Here is a 21,837-nt window from a genome sequence, read left to right on the forward strand (position 1 = left end):
TAAAGACAAATCCAGATAAAAAGACCTCTGAAAGGGTCACAGTGTTGAATAAATATATGTAGGCTTGAAAGAGAGAAAAAAGAGTATATCAAGCTGTTTTTCCCAAACAGGGACTTTGTGAAAGAACTTTCAGTGTTTAACCAGAAATTCCTATTTTATGAGTCCTTCCTGAATCACTGTTGCAAGTCTCAATGTGGATCATCAAATAAAATCTACTGACATAATTTCTAAAGCATTAACGTAAAAACATAAACAGAATGCTCAGGAAGTCCTGGGACCAAATTTCCTGAAAATGGCATCCTCCAAAGAGCCTTAATTTCCACAAATATGAATGATGTCAATAAACTACATTAACTGTTCTCATATATACTTATCAACTAAATTTAATAACATGGGAATCAGGTGCAGAGCTTCAGGGAAGAAAATGTCTAAAATTCTTCCAGAGGTGAAAAACCACTTGGGAAAAAGGAAAGCATGAGTGAACAAGTAGCTTCTCCTTTGACTTCAGAAATAAAAGCAGGTGAGATTATAATGTGCTGATCTGAATAGCACTTCATCACACACACTGCACAGGCTCTGAGTAGGACAAAGATGTTCACTTTGATTTTCCTCTTCCTTCTCCTGAATATTCCACTTCTTATGCCCAGGTTCATTTATCCCACGTGCTTTTGGAGAATGAAGCAGAATAATGACAAAGATGCAGACTTGGTAAAAGATTGTACCTTCATCCTTACAAGTGTGCAGTGGCCTGTGGAGAGAGATTACTTCAACAACATTCTGAATATGCAGTAAGTTTCTTTCTACTGATGTAAATGTCATGATGAATATTTCATGGGTTATCAGAAGATGAGAATCAGAGCAATGCTTTAGCTCTTTTGTTCTTTTATTCCAATATGCATACTAAAAAACCTCCCCCCCATTCTTTTAGAGCCCCAATGCTATTTTTTACTTTTAATTTGTCCAGATAATGTTCTATTATTCTTCCTGTTTTCCTTCCACTTATAAGGCAGGAAACTAAGTGAAAATGGATCTCTATAACTTCTTCCATCACAGATAGCCTTCCTTTTGACAGGTTCTTCAGAAGAGTAGTCAGTGATATGTTGCCAAAAGAAACCCCATACTTCTCAATAAGTATCATAATAAATGGATGCAATAAATTGCTGTCAAGTAGAATCTGTGATGACTCTTTGGTCACCATGCAGCTTCAAATGCATATGCCAGAACTATTAATATTTGTGGAACCCATAGCTCCTGAGGTTTTATAAATAGATATTCATTTATTCTCTCAGATTCTCTGCATGTGGTCACACTGTGTCTTCTAATGCTGCATAAAGAATCGTAGTAGGAGACTTGCCCTCTGTGAACTTCTTAAGTGTTACAGTTTCTCTATACTTCATTTATATACATCTGTGACCATTGGCCTTTATTTTCTAAGTATGTTTCTCCATTCTCTATTTAGAATAAAGAAGGAATACACAGAGTATAAATGATATGTTTGCTTTCTTCGAAATATTAGGCTATTGCTAATTGTGGTGACTGCTTACTTTCCTTGCCACTTGCCTGAGTGAAAGCTGTGGCATGCGATACCTGGCAACACTTGAAAACAGTTATCTGTTATCTCTTCTTTGGCATTATTAAGAAGAACATGTCTCTCGCCTTTATGTAAAAACTGTTTATTCTCTGACATACTCTCACATTTACCACTTTATGTTTCTCTTTCAATAATTTTACTAATAATAGCTATACATTTTTTCAATTTGGACACTTAACACATTTTAATTTTGTGAATTATTGATAGTTATTTTGAAACAGCTTATTAGATCACTATCCCACTCTTACTGCTCAAGACATCGATGTTTCCTCATGGTTAGTGTGCAGGAGTTAGTGTTTGAGTTTCATAAGTTATATTCTCAAATTCCTGTTGAATTGGTGTAGGAGGGTCATCTATCTATGTGTTACTTTTATTGGTTAATCAAGAAAATGCTTTGGCCTTTTGATAGTTCAGCCCTTAGGTGGGTGGAGTAGACAGAACAGAATTCTGGGAGGAAGAATGCTGAGTCAGGCAGACAGCATGAAGCTCCAGCCCAAGATGGACATGGGTTAGAATTTTCCCAGTAAGCCACGACCCCGTGGTGATACACAGATTACTAGATATGGGTTAAATCAAGATGTGAGAGTTAGCCAAGAAGAGGCTAGATATAATGGGCCAAACAGTGTTTAAATGAATACAGTTTCTGTGTAATTATTTCTGGTGTAAACTAGCCGGGGAGCTGGGCAGCGGGAAGCAGCCCACTGCTCCTTCTACAATTGGCGCCCAATGTGTTTCTAGAAATTTCAATAACAATTCTATTTCCATATGGTATTCAAGAATATTCGAAGATTTTTTTAAATATTTATATTTATTTTTAAATTTTTAAAAATATCTATACTTATACATAAAGATACCACAGTGGTGAATTTATAATTGGAAAATTGATTATATTTAACTCTAAGTAAATCATTCAGAATGAAAGCATATGTTTGAATTTACTGTTTATTTGTCAGATAATATTTAATTTTAAGAAGACATAGGTGTTATTATTATTCCCTTAAACATAAACACAAGATGATATTGTTCACTACTAACTAGTTGACCATTTGTATTATCAAAATTCATAAATATTTTCCATATATTATACACTTAAACTCTTCTATTTCACAAAAATGCAATAGTGGCACAAATAAATCTCACTGCAATTGCCAGATGCACCTAGTTCTCAATTGCATGCTAGTGTTGTATGTTTTTAATTGGAAATGTAGACTAATGAGGCTCTCTACAATTTATGTTGGTCAGATATATCAAGTGTGATTGCATTGAAGACACCCATATAGGCAAAAAATAGGTGAACATTACTGGAATACATTCTTAATCTCTGCATTTATAAAATGAAACAGGTATATCACTGCACATTTGAGGTCAGTCCCATCTAAAGCCAAGAGTTATTCAAAACCATGGAATCCATTTCCCAAGTATGGCATAAATGAATATTTTTCATGTCCATACACACAGATGCATGTATTTATCAAGTGTACTCTGGTACTTAAATTTATTTAAAAATAAATCTTTTTTTAAAAGCCTCTTTCTTTTGCCTGCAGTATATAAAACAGAGAGAAAAATAACGATGAAGTACAGGAAGGGATATTCTAACTGTATTGCCCACCACATATAATGAATTATAAGTTCAGGAGCCAAATGTTGCTCCCGGAAGACTACTGTACACTCACCAATAATTCTTTGAATACCTTATCCAGATCAGTTTGATAAAAATTAACAGAATTATGGCTAACACATCACATGTATTATTTATATTACTCAATAAGTTCAAAAAGAAAATATTATCAGATTTACCATTTGGTCAATCTTTTGCCTTGTACTAACCTTCTGAGCAAGTACTCAGAAACCAGAGATGGACAGCCCTCTCAGGGAAAGATGCAAATAGTTCGTCGTATTCATGGGAGATGCACTCTCAGGAAATTTTAAAGCTTTTACAAGCTTCCAGCAACTTCTGTCATCCCAACATCACAATACAGGACATTTGTTTCAATCACTGAGGGAGGTTAGGAATAGTGTCCATTATAGGATAATCCTTCTGACTTCAAATGATCATCTGTATGTCTCTGTTCATAAAAAACACTTCCCTTTTATAGAAAACCAACTACAAACTACCAATTTGTTCTGGCCTTGGCTTTTTCCATTGATGATGTCAGCAGGAACCATGGTCTTTTACCAAATATATCTCTCGTATTTGAATTATTATTAGCAGGGTCAGTGTAATACTGTGTCAAAATAACACAGTCTCATTCATTTTTTTTCTTAACAAAATCATGAAACTTCCCCTAATTTTCTGAAATGATTGTTTCAGGTGTAAATTGGTGCATATAGGACCTTACTGGGCAACATTTTTCATAATTGGTTTAGTCATCTCCCTCTAAATCAATCTGAGTCATTTTGGGTGTTTGTAAGAAATCCTGTCTTCATTTGTAACATTCTGAGATGCTATGAAGAGTGTGAGAAGCAGAATGGCCTCACATTTATGTCACATGGTGTAGTTTAAGGGTACTATTCAGACACTTGATGAGGCTTGTGCTTTTCCTTTTGTGATATAGAGATTAGGATAAAAGTAACAGGTAAGGAAATTTTCTAGAACACTTGTCAGATGAGTATTTTTAAGTTCTTAGGAATGCATGGTACCACATGCTGCTCCATGCTTCCTAGGTTATTCAGCTTACCAATGCAGTGATCATGGTCAATTTCCCTATCTGTATCAGATGGTCCAAAAGATACTTCTCTATCTCTGTCCATGATCTCTTTGATGGTTCACTTAAACTGGAACTGATATTGTGCTGGCCAGCTCAGGATATTCCTTCTATTGACTACTCAGCATTGTCTGTAGATCTCTGTCAATACTAATCACTATACTCATTTACAGACCAACTGAAAACAACCAGTTTGCATTGGCCTTAGCTTTTTCCATCAATGAAATCAACAGGAACCCTGATCTTTTACCAAATATATCATTAGTTTTTCAATTCCCACAAGGTGGTTGTAAGAATATGTCACAATTACACCGTCGCTTGTATTTTTCTGAAGAAAATAATAATGATATTCTTCCTAATTATATCTGTAATGAAGATACTACATGTATAGTGTTGCTTACAGGACCAAACTGGGAAACATCTGCAATGGTTGGGACACTCATAAATCTCTACATATCTCAACAGGTAAGATTTTGTGTTGTGAGCTTGCAAGAAATACTGTATCTGTTGTTATAATTCCTACAAGCAAGAAGATTGTGAAGAGGATACTAGATTCATGCTTTTGTTAAACAGTGTAGTTCAAGGTTACTATTCAGAGACTTGTTGGGGATTTCCTTTTTTCAAATTGAGATGAGGGAAGAAGTAACAAGTAAGGTGTTTTTTAAGAAACTCTTTGCTGAAAGTGTGTTTGCCAGTTCTTGTGAGAGCATGCTACCTCACACTGCTCCCTGTGTCCTAGTTACTTCAGCTTACCTATGGACCTTTCCATCCCTTCCTGAGCAATCGTGAACAGTTTCCCTTTCTGTATCAGATGGCTCCCAAGGACACATCACTAGCCTTGGGCATGGTCTCTTTGATGCTTCACTTTAACTGGAACTGGATTGGAGTGGCCATCTCAGACAATGATCAGGGTACCCAATTTCTCTCACATTTGAGGAGAGAGATGGAACAAAACAAAATATGCTTTGCCTTTTTGAATATGATCCCAGTTGAGATGCATTTATTCAGGGCAAGAGCTGAAGTGTATTATAACCAAATAATGACATCATCCACAAATGTAGTTATCATTTATGGTGACACAGACAGCACTCTAGCTGTGGGCTTTAAAAGGTGGAAATCTCTAGGTATACAGAGACTATGGATCGCTACCTCACAGTGGGATGATACTACAATTAAGGCAGACTTTACACTTAATTCAACCTATGGGACACTAGCTTTTGCACACCATCATGCTGAAATTTCTCATTTTAAAAGTTTTGTTCAGACATTGAACCCTCTCAAATACTCAAATGAATACCTGGCAAGACTGGAGTGGATGAAGTTAAACTGTGACATCTCTGCTTCTAAATGTAAGACCCTGAAGAATTGCATATCCAATACCTCAGTGCAATGGTTAAAGGTACAAAGTTTAGACATGGCCTTTAGCGATAACAGTTATGACATATATAATGCTGTATATACTGTGGCCCATGCCCTTCATGAGATGATTCTTCAAGTATATAACCAACCAATGGATAATGGGAAAGAATATTATGATCACTGCTTGAAGGTAGTGTTTCTTTTTTCAGATGAAATCTGATGTTATTAATGTCATATTCTTTAAGCATCCGTCAAATGCCTCAATTCCCTGGATTAGGAAATATTTTATAAAATAAGAAAGATTACTGGAATTTTGTACTGGTAAAGATGTAAAGCTATTAGGTATACATTATAATGCAAAACAATAGAGTAGAGGACTCAATTTATCAGAGGAGATGACTGATTTTGTTACAGAGCAATTGAATTTTATCACACCTGTTCTAATATTGTAAATATAACAGTTCTTCGTCATTAATCCCGTCCATCATGAAAAGATGAATTCTTCTTCATTATGCCAAATATGTGGTAATCAGTATATTAGATAGTTTTCACAACTGTTATCACCTGCTTCATTGCCACTGTAGGCTCTGGAGCCCTCATTTCACATTCTGAGTGAGAGTAATTATGTAGCAAATATGCTATTTTTCAGGTAGGACACACATGTGTATCCCTGTTGTAAATGAATGATTCTAACTGGGTATGGGTTTATGCTCGTGTGTTTCTTTGTATCTGTGTGTGTATCAGTTGTGCTGTGTATATATGTGTTTGTGTCTATCTGAATATCCATCTGTCTGTCTGTAGAATTAAGCATAAGTTTGTCTGGTGTATATCTTTCAGGATGGGTATTTGTTCCTGTGACTATTGTCTTGTGTATATCTGTCTGTTGTGTTTTTATTACACATATCTATATATCTGTTTCTCTCTCTCTCTCTGTGTGTGTGTGTGTGTGTATGTGTGTGTGTGAATCTGTCTTTTGATGTGAGTATAAATCTGTCTATGTAAGTGTCTCTATGTGGGTATTTCTATCTGTGCATGTCTCCCTGTGAGTATTTGTTCATGAATGTATGCATGTGTGTTTGTGGGGAGGGCTGTGTATGTGTTTTGCAATTTTCTCTTGGTCTTTGAATGCATATGTCTATATGTGTGTGACTTTATTTTCCTGTGTGTGTCTTGACACATATGAGCATATAAAATGTATATAGCTTTATTGTTTATGTCTATATGGATATGAGCCTCTGTCTCTCTCTGTCTCTCTCTCTCTCCCTCTGTATTTTTCATATCAGTGCTTGGTGACTGCAGATTTGTCTGTATTTCTGTTCTGTAGTTTCCTCTGAATAGATTTAAATTTAATTCTAGGAATATTCTGGTAATTTTATTAGTCCATTTGAATTATTGATATTTCTTCTCTGGACACCTTCATTAATATTAACTTCAAGATGAAATCAGAGTGCATTTTCTGACTTCAAGAAAGGGCTCATACACTATAAAATGGTGTGTCTCTTTTAGCTGAACTCCTTTCTGAGGAAAACCCACTTCATTAATCCTGTTGGGGAGAGAGTGAATATGAACCAGAAAGAAAAATTGCAGGAAGAGTATGATATTTTCCAGATTTGGAATTTCCCATATGGTGTTGGACTTAAGGTAAAGATAGGAGAGTTTAGCACATATTTTCCACATAATCAACAGCTGCATTTATATGAAGACATGATAGAGCAGTCAACAGGAAGAAGACAGGTGGGTCTGACCTAACTGTACTCATTTCCATTACAAAGTAGTAACACTATCAAAGGGGTTTATTTGTGTTGTCTTTTAAGTACTGATCACATAATATTAGAAAAGAACTTTCCAATGACATATTTTACTTAAAATTTGAATTATAAAGGTAAAGAAATGAAATTGAAGGCTGCAGGAGTGAAACCCATTTACAGAGAGGCACTTTATAGACAACATCAAATTCCTTCATGTACTCTTCTAAAATGGGAGGGTATTGGTGATGCAATTCAAGCAGTCAGAGACAATATTTCCAAGCAAAATTACTATATCTAACATAGTCATCCTTTATAATGAAAAGAAGTTGTAAGATCTTCTTATACTTAAAAATTTGACTACAGCCGGGCGGTGGTGGCGCATGCCTTTAATCCCAGCACTCGGGAGACAGAGGCAGGTGGATCTCTGTGAGTTCGAGACCAGCCTGGTCTACAAGAGCTAGTTCCAGGACAGGCTCCAAAGCCACAGAGAAACTCTGTCTCGAAAAAACAAAAAAACCCAAAAAAACAAAAAAAAACAAAAACAAAAACAAAAAAATTTGACTACATCTGGAATTTATTAAAACCCAAAATTTATGTTCTCTGGGATTGTGAATTGTAGGCCGATTTTTTTTTGCTTTATATCTAATAGTCACTTATGAATAAATACATATCATATTTGTCTTCCTGGGTCTGGGTTACTTCACTAGAGAACCTAGATAGCATAAAGGACACTAAGAGAGACATACATGGGTCTAATTACATGGGAGATAGAAAAAGATAATAACTCCTGAGAAAACTGAGAGTGAGGGGATTATGGGAGAGAGTAGAAGGGGAAGAGAGGAAGGAAGTAGAGAGGAGAAAAATACCTAGCTCAATAAAAGCAAACAAACAAACAACCTCCCCAAAACAAAAAAAAAAAAACAAAAGTAGAGAACATAATTGTGAAATATTTTTTATTTTACTTAAAGTAGAAAGATAAACTTATGATCCAGATCTTTGAGATAAGAAGACATGCCTTATATCATGTGGTGCATGTCTTTATTCCCAGCACTCACTGGCCAGAGAAAGGTGGCTCTCTGAGTTTGAGGCCATACTCTTCTACAGAGCAAGTTCCAGGACAGCCAGGGCTAGAAAGAGAAATCATGTCTCTAAAACAAAACCAGAAACTTAGGGAAAGATGGAAAAGGAAGTCTTGCCTTTAAATGACATCTTTTTATTTGAGAAAAGACATATATCTTATCTACGTCTTCAGGTGGGAAGACACAACTTTAACCTACATCTTGTGATCTTTATAACCATCCTCTAAAATGGGCTACACACTCTGCTGGAAGCCTATATAAGGAAATAATAAAAGGAAACTTGTGCTTTTGTTTGCTTACTCTCACCTTGCTAGCAAGTCCATTCCTTCACTGTCATTAGAACCTACATCTTTGGGACTCATGTGTTCATTGAAGATCAGCTGAGACATCAGCATCATATACTGAGAAGTGTCCATATTCTTACCTAGTAGTTGTTGAATTAATTAGACCACATCTTAAAGACATCCTAATAAATTGATATATATATATATATATATATATATATATATATATATATATATATATGTGTGTGTGTGTGTGTGTGTGTGTGTGTGTGTGTGTGTGTGTGTGTGTGGAGTGAGAAAGAATTATAGAGACAGAGAAACAGAGACAAAGACAGAAACAGAGAGAAAGATAGATTCATTATGTAAGTTCTGTTACTCTAGAAAACCCTAACTAATACAGGGATAGACCAATGTTCAGTGATGTATATAAATCACAGGAATTCATAACCACGTGAAGAGTACTATAGAAGATGCTTGAAGAACCCCTAGACACTGAAAAGTAAAGAGCATATATGTGGTCATGGAAGACAAAGATAGCACTAAAACACCAGACAGAAAAATGACTTTTAGAAAAGTATCAAATATTGCAATAACAAAATGAACAATAATTAGCAAACAATTATCAAAACAAATGTTTATCTTCACATTGTCTAATCATATGTCACAAACAAAATTAATTTGTAAAACCAACATTCATTTTTGCTTCTAACAACAAGCTTCACTTACAAACATAAAGAGATCCTGTCTATAAATATGGGGGGAAGGGATTTTGAGGAACTGGAACATAATAAAAAAAATGAGAGACTAAACCCTTGATACATATGGATGGAAAATTCTCATCTAAAGACTGAAAAATGCAACTGAACTTGACAATAGAAAGATCTCTCCCTGTGATAAGTATACATCATTGCAGGATTACAAAGATGGTTCACCTTATACAAATCAGTTAAATAAATGCGGCACAGAAATGCAATCAAGCAAAGGACTGAATGATTGTATAAATATGTGCAGAAAGGTTCTTAGGAAAGTTCAGCATGTATTCAGAGCTAAAATAAAAAAACCAGAAATTCTAACACAGTATAAGGAACACATCTTGATTTAATAATGTTTTTTTATTAATCACTAATTTTTTTCTAAGCTGATCATATTAAAAAGTTTTTCTATGGCAATAATATTGACAACATTGTACTAAAGGAAGAGAAATTCATAGAACTTTCAATAAAATTCTAACAGAGGCTAGGCGTATGTGGTCATGATTATCTTTTAGTAAAACTCCTGGGAGCCAGAGATAGAAAACTCTGTCTGTTTGACCAGTCTGGCCTGCAGAGTGAATCCAAGTGAGCTAGGGTTGCATATAAAAACCCTGTATCAAGAGAAATGAGCAGAAATTAGACAAGAATATTTTCTTTACTCTGCTTGAAACAAATCCTTAATATCTCACCAAATAAGTAAAAGAAATGGCAAGCATTAATTTTTACAGAAAATGAGGAAAGAAGTGTTCCCTTTGGTAGCATGCATCTTTAATTCCAACATTCAGGAGGCAGGAGAAGTAGATCTTTGTGTGGTCTATGTTAACCTAGTCAATATAGGGAATTGAGGTCAACCAACACAACGTTTTGAGACCCTGTTTCAAGAAAACCACAACAAAAAGGAATATTCGTAGTTAATCATATTGTGGAGAACATGAAAGAGTCAAGCCAAAGAGACACCCTTGTTTTGACATAGAACTCAATATTGAACAAAAAATGTAAAGTGACTACCCAACCATCAGAAGGTATCTAAAACTGTATATAGGGCTTGATCACCAGGTTTTTTGATTATGCAATGATTTTTATCATTAAACTTTAAGAAATCTCTCAATGAATTTAACCTTTATTCAGATTTCCCAAGTATTTGCATCTTTGTAAATCACTTCACATCAGGAAACACTACACCTTCCCTCTTAATATAATCAGTTCAACACTTCCCCATCACAAATACACAATGCTCTTCCCATCTAGCTCTTTCTCTTTACAGACTGTTTGTCAAGCTTTGCAGAGATGTTTTTGCAGTTCATATGTGCTAACTGAGATGTGAGGAAATATTTTTCCTCTTTCAGATGTCCATTTTTCTGAACTTTCAGAGCTTTTGCTGTGATTATACACAAACCATAGTCAAATTGAGGAGAAGGTTTGATTTGGCTCATGGGTTACAGTAAAGGGATGACAAGGCAGGAATCTGGAGACTATAGCTAAAGGATAGAGCATAAAAAAACACTGCTTACTGGCTCTCTGTGGCTGAGTTCTTACACAGAGCTGCCTAGTGAAAGCACTGCCCATAGTAGGCTATGCAGTCCTACATAAATTACCCATTAATAAAATGCTCAAAAAATTTGACAGCGGGTAAATCAATGGAGTTATTTTAGTTCTCTCTAACTTTGCAATGTACTTTGAGTCAAGGTGATAAAAATTAAGTAGAAAAATCATTTTGCAAGCGCAATAGTGTTTGCCCATAGCAAATAACTCATTTTTCTTCCTTAATTTCTGTGACTGGAAAGCTACTCAACTTTATATCAGTTTGTTTCCATACAATTGCATTCTTGGCATTATAAAACACATTATGTTTAATATGGTTACTCATTTGCTGTGTATAAAATAAACTTATTGATATTTGAACATAATATAAAATACTTATAGAAAGAGTAGGTAAAACTTCTGATACGAGCATGTATCTAATTTTCTTCAGATGCCACCCTCTGTGTGCAGTGCTGATTGTGGTCCTGGATTCAGAAAATTCTGGCAGGAGGGAATGGCAGCCTGTTGTTTTGATTGCCACAGTTGCCCACAAAATGAAGTTTCTAATGAAACAAGTGAGTATTTTCTTCTGAGGGAAATCCTTCACATAGATCACCCTCTCCCAAACACACTGGGATAATCACAGGGTCTAAAAGGCCACTGCAGAAGTAAAATACGTCACTTTTCCAACTTACTTTTATTTGGCTAGGATCATTAGCAATGTCACATTAAGTAACCACCTTATGCCATGACATGCATATTTGACATATTGAAAATTCATGGTCATTTTACTGGTCATAACCCAAAGGGCCATGATTTGACAAAGGATCAGTATGTCTGGTTTGGTGGTGTCGACCTGGACTTCTGGGTTGTTGTCCTGGTTGGCCAATCCATTTCTGGCTAGCTCAGTCAGTAGAGCATGGGACTCTTAATCTCAGGGTCTTGGGTTCGAGCCCCATGTTGGTACCATTCTGCAGTGAGGAGCAGTGGGCTGCGTTCCAGCTGCCCCACTCCTAGCCGCTTGGCTAGCTTATAACCCAAAATAACAACACACGAACTGTATTCATTTAAACACTGCCTAGCCCATTAGTTCCAGCCTCTTATTGTCTAATTCTCACATCTAGATTAACCCATTTCTAATAATCTGTGTAGCACCACAAAGTGGTGTCTTACTGGGAAAGATTCAGCATGTTTGACCTGGTGGCTGGCTTCATGGCGACTGTCCCAGAGAGGAGAGGTGGGGCAATTGTCTGAGCCATCTACCTCACTTCCTTCTTCCTGTTCTGTCTACTCCACCCACCTAAGGGCTGGCCTATTAAATGGGCCAAGGCAGTTTCTTTATTAACGAATGAAATCAACACAAACAGAAGACTCTCCCACATCAGGTGATTTTTCTTAAAGAGACAGTTTTGATAATCAAACTATAGTGGGAGTGAATTCTAGAAAAGGTCTGTAGTTGTGATTAATCTCCTCTGAAACTACATGTAGATTTGATTCCTGTCATGAATCTTTAATGATATTTATTTTTATTTGCATATCTGTATGCATCACTACATAAGTTTATAGGGACCATATAAAGCAGGAATCAATTTAGAACAGAAAAGAACATCAGCTTCATTGAACTCAGTTATGTATGTGATAGGAACCAAACCCTATTCCTCTGTAGGATAAATGAGGAAGGAAAATCATTACTTCAAAATTATCAGATACTGTTACATATTAGAAGACTTCAAGCAATATCCAGAGACACCATTTTCAAAGGATCAACATGATTTGAAGTCTAGGAAAGTGTGAATAAATATTGATACAATATGTAGAAAATATGGAGTCCTATAATCAATATTTTATATATAGTACTGTTAATAATGTCTTAAAGTAGAAGATTAAAATGGTTTCATATGAAAGCAACTAGCTACAGTTATCCAAATGGTATTGTCTTCTACAAAGCCAATATTAGTCAAATGATAATTTGTTTAGAGTCAGTTACATAAAAATTGCAGATAGATATTTTATCTCTCCTGTTGCCTGTCATCCCATATAATCAAAATGCTTAGAGAACATTTATTGGCAATAAGATGGCACAAAAGTTATATCCCTTGCTACTAAAACTGATGATGAGCTCATCCTCATAAACCATGTAGTAGGAAGTGATTGCCAACTCACACATACTACATATTCCAAATTAATTTAATAAGTATAATGAAATTGTCTTAAATGTAAAAACATATAAGAATAAAGGTTATTTACAACAAAAATTAAACAAAAATAGTTTATTATTTCTTTAAATGCATGTCGGGGGCATCCTGTAGCATAAGGAATAAAAACCCAGAGATTTATATTGTGGTTGAACCTAAAAAGCAGAAAAGCAAAACACCTAAACCATAAGAGAAGTTGGTGACTGCAGACTAAGCAGTAGGGCTTCTCTCTTCTCCCATTTTATATTCCCTCTACTGCTGGAATTAAAGGTATGTGATTCCTTGGTACTTGGACTTAAAGAGTGAACCATGGCCACCTGAATTTGTTTCTGATTTGATCTTTGTAGGCCAAGTGTGGCCTTGAACTGACAGAGATCCATCTGCCCCTGTTTTTCAAATCCTCAAATTGAAGTTATTTGCCACCACTCCATGACATCTTGTGGTTTATCTTTTCCCTTCTGACCTTCAGGGAAGCTTTATTTATTTAAAAAAAAAACAAATAAAGTAACATTGCATTTTCTTTTTTATCTAAAATAAAAAAGAAGGCTATAACTAATTATAAGAAAAACCTTATATAATAAGTAAAATGACTATATACAATATATACAGATAATAAATAAACCAACAATGTCTAGTCCATGTGCATTTGACAAATTTATAAAACATCATATCTATCCTACCTTGGTAAGTCCAAAGTCTTCTACCTAATTTACTTTCTATCATAACTTGCTTTCTGCATCAGGTAAACAAGGAAAACTGTATCTGTTTAGTCTTCAACTCCCTCAGAGACCCAAGAAGAAAATAGTATTAACTGAGAAATGTAGGCAGAGGACACTTGTTCATTCCCAGCTCATTCATTCATTGCCCAGATCCCCCAAACAATTCTTTAGAAAATATATTATTTGCAATACTGTTTTGCCAATAGTTTAAGCATCATTTTAGCTAGCTCATATCTTAAATGAATCCATATCTATTAATCTGTGTATCACCATGTGATTGTGGCTTACTGGGCAAAGTTCTGCCCCCCCGGGTCTATCTCTAATGGGGCTACATGGCATCTCTCTGATTCTGCCTTCTTTCTCCCAGCATTCTCTTTAGTCTTCTCCACCTAGCTCTAATCTGCCCTATCACAAGGCAATACAGATTCTTTATTCATTAATCAATAAATGCAACATAGTACAAAAGGACTTCCCACATCATTTACCCTTTTCTGTTTAAATAAAAAGGAAGGTTTTAACTTTAACATAGAAAAATTACATATAACAAAATAGTTATAAAGCAAGAATTATAGTTATAATATTTATATCTACTCTATCTTTTATCATAGCTAAGGAAAGCTATAATTATAACTATCTGTTCTTCAACTCCTTCAAAGACTGCGAAGGGATTTAATATTACCTAAGTTAAAAAGAAGTGCATTTTAAGCAACTTTCAAAACTCTAGAAATGACAGAGACATCTTACTACCTTGACAGTCACCCAAAGTTTTTCTGCAATATTTTTCTAGGCATCCATCTGAAGCCTACAAGCCCATAAAATCTAGAAGACTTTTCCATGATGCAGGAAAGTTCAAAGACAGTTCCACCTATATTGGCAGTTTGCCAGTCACTTTCTTCTATGTTCTGAAGAATGTCTATATTACATTTGCTATCTATTTACTCCCAATCCTACGTACATTTTTTAAAATACAATGCATCTTGTTTTGAGGTCTTTTAATGTCTGAATCTGGAGAGATGGCTCAGCCATTAAAGGCTAGTCTCACAACCAAAATATCAGAAGCCATGCTTAACACTGTTCTTTTGTGTCTAGAATTACTTTTTAAGCTTTCTCAGGTTTTATATGGATATAAGAAGTGCAAGCAAGTGACTTCCAAAAAAGTGTGAGAAATGACAGAAACAGCTGGCTGCCTGGACAGTCTCCCAAATTTACTTTGCAATGTTGGGGTGTCTAATTTCAGCCTACAGGACATGCATATCTGACAGATGTTTCTGTGAAGCAGGACATTCTGAAGGATGGTCCATTCTTGTCTTGACAATGTTTGGCAATCACATTCTTTTGTGATCTACATGTCCAATTAGGATATCATACCGTCAGCAGTTGAGGCAAGAGCATTTTCTAGCGCAATAACTTACTTTTGTCACAAAGAAAGTAAACTCCTTGTGCTGTTTCTTTGATTCCCATTCCTGAAGTAGAATCATGCTACTAGGAGTAGAAATGCATCATTGTCATTAAGAAGACTCTATGTTATTAAAACATCTTAAACGCCATATTATGTAGATCTCTGAAGTGTTTGAAGATGACCTGTTTATCTACAATATATCTTTGCTTAACTTTGAAAACTTATCTACTGTGACTACAAGTTCAATTATAATAGGTGACGAATTACTTACTCTCTGTTTCCATATTATCCTAAACAGTTGATAATAACTTTCAAAGACTAGAAATTTACATTATAATGTTAAATAAGATGTATAGATACAATGCTTTGAACAAGATTAAAAAATGTATGTACTATATATTTTATCAAAATCTCAAATTTGTGTCAATATATAAAATTTGTATTCAATATAAAATGTCCAATCAAATGTATAACTGATAAAACTACTAGTCACTTTCTAAAGGTAGATTTAGCAATCTACCTTTTTATCTTATCTATATTCTCCCATATATTTTTCAGAGTAGACTCAATGAATCTACAATTTTGTCCTATCCTATCTATATTCCACTCTTTTTTTCAAATCAAGAATCTTTAATTTTCTTTGTTTAGCTTTTTTCCTGACCATTATCAATAATTACTTCTAACCATTTAAAGAATGACAAATATTCATATCCCATTGAATGACCTAAAATCACCCATCCCACTTCTTGGTAAAATGGGTGTTGTATTCTTAAATTACTTCCTGCTTTTGGGGGGCAAATGTTATTTAGGAGATTCCTAAAAAGAAGAATTTGGGTTAATTATCAAGTCCTGTGAAAGGTAGCCCCCCCCAAAGCCAGTATGTGTAGTAAAATCCAAATCCAGTGCCATTGTCCTTGGTTTCTCAGCTGGCCTCATTGTCCGCCATATTCAGAGAGTCCGGTTTTCTTCCGTGCTTTTTCAGTCTCAGTCCAGCTGGACTTGGTGAGCTCTGATTAGATCAGCCTCACCATCTCGGTGGGTGGGCTCACCCCTCGCATTCCTGACTTCCTTGCTCATGTTCTCCCTCCTTCTACTCCTCATTTGGACCTTGGGAGCTCAGTTCAGTGCTCCATTGTGTGGCTCTGTCTCTATTTCCATCCATTGGCAGATAAAGGTTATATAGTGATATGCAAGATATTCATCAGTATGACTATACGATCTGGCCTTTTCTGGCTCCCTCTCCTCAGCTGCCCAAGGAACTAACTGGGGGCATCTCCCTGGATACCTGGGAACCCCTCTAGAGTCAAGTCTCTTGACAACCCTAAAATGGCTCCCTTAATTAAGATATATGCTTCCCTGCTCCCATATCCACCCTTCCTGTATCTCAACCATCCCATTCACCCAAGCTCTCCCCATCCTCCCCTTCACAATTTACTCTCCCATAACCCCTTACCCCCATCCCACACTGCCTCAAGGTTCCCAATTTTTGCCTGGCACTCTTGACTACTTCCAATATCCAGGAGGATAACTATCTGTTTTGCTTTGAGTTCACCTTCTTATTTATCTTCTCTAGGATCACAAATTATAGGCTTGATGCCCTTTATTTATGGCTAGAAACCAATTATGAGTGAGTACATCCCATGTTCATCTTTTTGGGCCTGGGTTACCTCACTCAGAACAGTGTTTTCTATTTCCATCCATTTGCATGCAAAATTCAAGATGTTATTGTTTTTTACCGCTGAGTAGTACTCTAATATGTATATATTCCAGTTTCTTCATCCATTCTTCCACTGAAGGGCATCTAGGTTGTGTCCAGGTTCTGGATATTACAAATAATGCTGCCATGAACATAGTTGAACAAATGCTTTTGTAATATGATAGGGCATCTCTTGGGTATATTTCAAAGAGAGGAACTGCTGGGTCCTGGGGTAGGTTGATCCCGAATTTCCTGAGAAACCGCCACACTGCTTTCCAAAGTGGTTGCACAAGTTTGCACTCCCACCAGCAATAAATGAGTGTACCCCTTACCCCACAACCTCTCCAGCAAAGGCTATCATTGGTGTTTTTGATTTTAGCCAAACTGACAGGTGTAAGATGGTATCTCAAAGTTGTTTTGATTTGCATTTCCCTGATAGCTAAGGAGGTTGAGCATGACCTTAAGTGTCTTTTGGCCATTTGAACTTCTGTTGAGAATTCTCTGTTCAGTTCAGAGCCCCATTTTTTAATTGGGTTAATCAGCATTTTGAAGTCTAGTCTCTTGAGTTCCTTATATATTTTAGAGATCAGAACTTTGTCTGTTTGCGTGGTTGATGAAGATCTTTTCCCAGTCAGTAGGCTGCTTTTTGTCTTAGTGACAGTGTCCTCCTTTGCTTTACAGAACCTTCTCAGCTTCAGGAGGTCCCATTAATTGAATGTTGCCCTTAAAGTCTGTGCAGCTGGGGTTATACATAGGAAGCAGTCTCCTGTGCCCATATGTTGTAGAGTACTTCCCACTTTCTCCTCTATCAGGTTCAGTGTGTTCAGATTAATATTGAGGTCTTTAATCCATTTGGACTTGAGTTTTGTGTATGGTGATAGATATGGATCTACTTTCATTCTTCTACAGGTTGACATCCAGTTATGCCAGCACCATTTGTTGAAGATGCCCTCTTTCTTCCATTATGTACGTTTTGCTCCTTTATCAAAAATCAGGTGTTCATAGGTTTGCAGGTTAAAATACGGGTCTTTTATTCGAATCCATTGGTTGACTTCTCCGTTTTTATGCCAATACCAAGCTGTTTTCAATACTGTAGCTCTGTAATAGAGTTTGAAGTCAGGGATGGTAATGCCTCCAGAAGTTCCTTTATTGTATAAGATTGTTTTGGTGATCCTGGGTTTCTTGTTTTTCCATATAAAGTTGATTATTGTCCTCTCAAAATCTGTGAAGAATTTTGTTGGGACCTTGATGGGATTGCATTGAATCTATAGATTGCATTTGGTAGAAAGGCCATTTTTACTATGTTGATCCTCCCAATCCACGGGCAAGAGAGATCCTTCCGTTTTCTGGTATCCTCTTCAATTTCTTTCTTCAAAGACTTAAAGTTCTTGTCAAATAGATCCTTCACTTCCTTGGTTAGAGTTACCCCAAGATATTTTATGCTATTTGTGGCTATCTTGAAAGGTGATAGTTCTCTGATTTCCTTCTCTGCTTCCTTATCCTTTGTGTATAGGAGGGCAACTGATTTTTTGGAGTTGATCTTGTATCCTGCCACGTTACTGAAGGAGTTTATCAGCTTTAGGATTTCTTTGGTGGAGTTTTGGGGTCACTTATGTACACAATCATATCATGTGCAAATAACAAAAGTTTAACTTCTTCCTTTCCAATTCGAATCCCATTGATCCCCTTATGTTGTCTTATTGCAATTGCTAGAACTTCAAGCACTATATTGAAGAGATAGGGAGAAACTGGACAGCCTGGTCGTGTTCCTGAATTTAGTGGGATGACCTTGAGTTTCTCTCCATTTAATTTTATGTTAGCTGTCGGCTTGCTGTAAATAGCCTTTATTATATTTAGGAATGACCCTTGTATCCCTAATCTCTCCAAGACCTTTATCATAAAGCGGTGTTCAATTTTGTCAAATGCTTTTTCAGCATCTAATGAGATGATCATATGATTTTTTTCATTCAGTTTATTTATATGATAGATTACATTGATACATTTTCATATGTTGAACCAGCCCTGCATCTCTGGGATGAAGCCTACTTGATCGTAATAGATAATTTATCTAATGTGTTCTTGGATTCAGTTTGCCAGTCTTTTATTGAGAATTTTTGTGTCAATGTTCATGAGTGAGATTGGCCTGTAATTCTCTTTCTTGGTTGAGTCTTTGTGTGGTTTAGGTATCAGGGTAACTGTAGCTTCACAAAAGGAATTTGGCAATGACTTTTCTGTTTCTATATTATGAAAAACCTTAAGGAGTATAGGTATTAGGTCTTCTTGGAAGTTCTGATAAAATTCTGCATTGAAACCATCTGGTCCTGGGCTTTTTTTGGTAGGGAGGTTTTTGCTAACAGTTTCTAATTCTTCATGACTAACAGGACTATTTAGATTGTTCACCTGGTCCTGGTTTAACATTGGTATATGGTACTTATCTAAAAAAATGTCAATTTCTTTTACATTTTCCAATTTTGTGGCATACAGGCTTTTGTAGTAAGATCTAATGATTCTCTGACTTTTCTCTGTGTCTGTGGTTATGTCCCCCTTTTTATTTCTGATCTTATTAATTTGTGTGTTCTCTCTCTGCCATTTGATTAGTTTGGCTAGGGCTTTGTCAATCTTGTTGATTTTCTCCAAGAACCAGCTTTCTGTTTCATTGATTCTTTGGATTGTTTTCTGTGTTTCTATTTTGTTGATTTCTGCCTTCAGTTTGATTATTTCCAGTCTTCCACTCCTCCTAGGTGAGTCTGCTTCTTTTTTTTTCTAGAGCTTTCATGTGTGCTGTTAAGTCACCAATGTGTGCTTTCTCCATTTTCTCTAAGTGGGCACTTAGTACTATGACCTTTCCTTTTAGCACTACTTTCATTGTGTCCCATAGGTTTGAGTATGTTGTGTCTTTATTTTCATTAAATTCAAGAAACACTAATTTCTTTCTTTATTTCTTCCTTGATCCAGGTGTGGTTTAGTAGTTGACTGTTCAGTTTCCATGAGTTTTTAGGCTTTCTGGGGGTAGCATTGTTGTTGAATTCTAATTTTAATCCATGGTGATCCTATAAGACACAGGTGGTTACTAATATTTTTTTGTAACTGTGGAAGTTTCCTTTGTTACTGAGTATGTGGTCAATTTTCGAAAAGGTTCCATGAGCCGCAGAGAAGAAGGTATATTCTTTCCTATTTGGGTGGAATGATCTATAGATGTCTGTTAAGTCCATTTGGTTCATTACTTCCATTAAGTCTTTTAATTCTCTGTTAGGTTTCTGTCTGATTGACCTGTCCATTGGTGAGAGAGAAGTGTTGAAGTCTACTACTACTACTGTGTGTGGTTTGATGGCTGCCTTGCATTCTAGTAATCTTTCTTTACCACAGTGGGTGCTTTTATATTAGGGGCATAGATATTCAGGATTGAGACTTCATTCTGATAGATTTTTCCTGTTATGAGTATAAAGTGTCCCTTTCCATCTCTTCTGATTGATTTTAGTTTGAGGTCAACTTTGTTAGAAATTAGTATGGCCACACCCACTTGTTTCTTAGGGCCATTTGCTTGATAAACCTTTTCCCAACCTTTTACTCTGAATAGGTGTGTGTCTTTGTGGTTGAGGTGTGTTTCTTGTAAACAGCAGAATGTTGGATCCTGTTTTCGTATCCAGTCTCTTAGCCTGTTCCTTTTTATAGGTGAATTGAGTCCATTGATATTAAGTGATATTAATGACTAGTGGTTGTTAACTCCGGTCATTTTTTTTTGTAGTAGAGTTTATTTGTTTCCCTTTTTCTAGTTGTCCTGGAGAAGGGTCGCTAGATGTCTGAGTTATTGTGGGCATTGTTGGACTCCTTGGTTTGTGATTTTCCTTCTATTACTTTCTGTAAGGCTGGATTTGTGGCTACGTATTGTTTAAATCTTTTTTTGTCCTGGAATATCATGTTTTCTCCATTGATGGTGAATGCAAGCTTTGCTGGGTATAGTAGTCTAGGCTTGAATTATGTTCCCTTAGTGTCTGTAGCACATCGCTCCAAGACTTTCTGGCTTTCATGGTTTCCATTGAGAAGTCAAATGTAATTCTGATAGGTTTTCCTTTATATGTTACTTGACCTTTTTCCTTGCAGCTCTTAATATCTGTTCTTTATTCTGTATGTTTTGTGTTTTGATTATTATATGGCATGGGGATGCTTTCTTTTGATCCAGTCTATTTGGTGTTCTGTAGGCTTTTTGTACCTTCATAGGAACATCTTTCTTTAGGTTGGGGAGATTTTCTTTTATAATTTTGTTGAATAAGTTTTCTGGGCCTTTGATTTGTAATTCTTCTCCTTCTACACCAATTATTCTTAGGTTTGGTCTTTTCATGGTGTCCCAGATTTCCTGGATATTTTGTGTTAAGAATTGTTGGATTTGTTTTGTTCTTTAATCTGTGAGTTTATTTCCTCTATAGTATCTTCAAAGTCTGAGATTCTTTCTTCCATCTCTTGTATTCGGTTGGTAATACTTGTCTCTGTAGTTTCTGTTCATTTATTCAGAATTTCCCTTTCCAGTCTTCCCTCAGATTGTGTTTTCTTCATTACCTCCATTTCATTTTCAGGTCTTGAACTGTTTCCCTTACCTGTTTGATTGCTTTTTCTTGTTTTTCTTGGGTATCTTTGAGAGATTTATTTATTTCGTCTACCTTTTTGTTTGTCATCTCCATTTCTTTATGGCAGTTTTTTACCTCCTGTTTAAGGTCTTCTATTATTTTCATAAAGTACTGTTTAAGGTCGGTTTCTTCTATTTCTTCTATAGTAGAGTGTTCAATTCTTGTTG

General features: G+C 35.9%; 1 protein-coding gene across 2 annotated transcripts in view; it reads left to right on the plus strand.

Moving 5' to 3' along the window:
- Window positions 1–591: 591 nt before the first annotated feature.
- The window catches only part of LOC119820332 (vomeronasal type-2 receptor 116-like), a 63,590-nt gene continuing 42,344 nt past the window's right edge, over window positions 592–21,837 (plus strand). For both annotated transcript variants that reach the window (XM_038338524.2, XM_042055504.1), the window contains exons 1-5: window positions 592–788; window positions 4,470–4,761; window positions 5,036–5,845; window positions 7,162–7,389; window positions 11,491–11,614. In XM_038338524.2, the coding sequence (XP_038194452.2) occupies window positions 592–788; window positions 4,470–4,761; window positions 5,036–5,845; window positions 7,162–7,389; window positions 11,491–11,614 (1,651 nt within the window). The remainder of the gene's footprint in view (window positions 789–4,469; window positions 4,762–5,035; window positions 5,846–7,161; window positions 7,390–11,490; window positions 11,615–21,837) is intronic.

This window comes from Arvicola amphibius, chromosome 8 (assembly GCF_903992535.2).
Source record: "Arvicola amphibius chromosome 8, mArvAmp1.2, whole genome shotgun sequence".
NCBI classification, from domain to species: Eukaryota; Metazoa; Chordata; class Mammalia; order Rodentia; family Cricetidae; genus Arvicola; species Arvicola amphibius.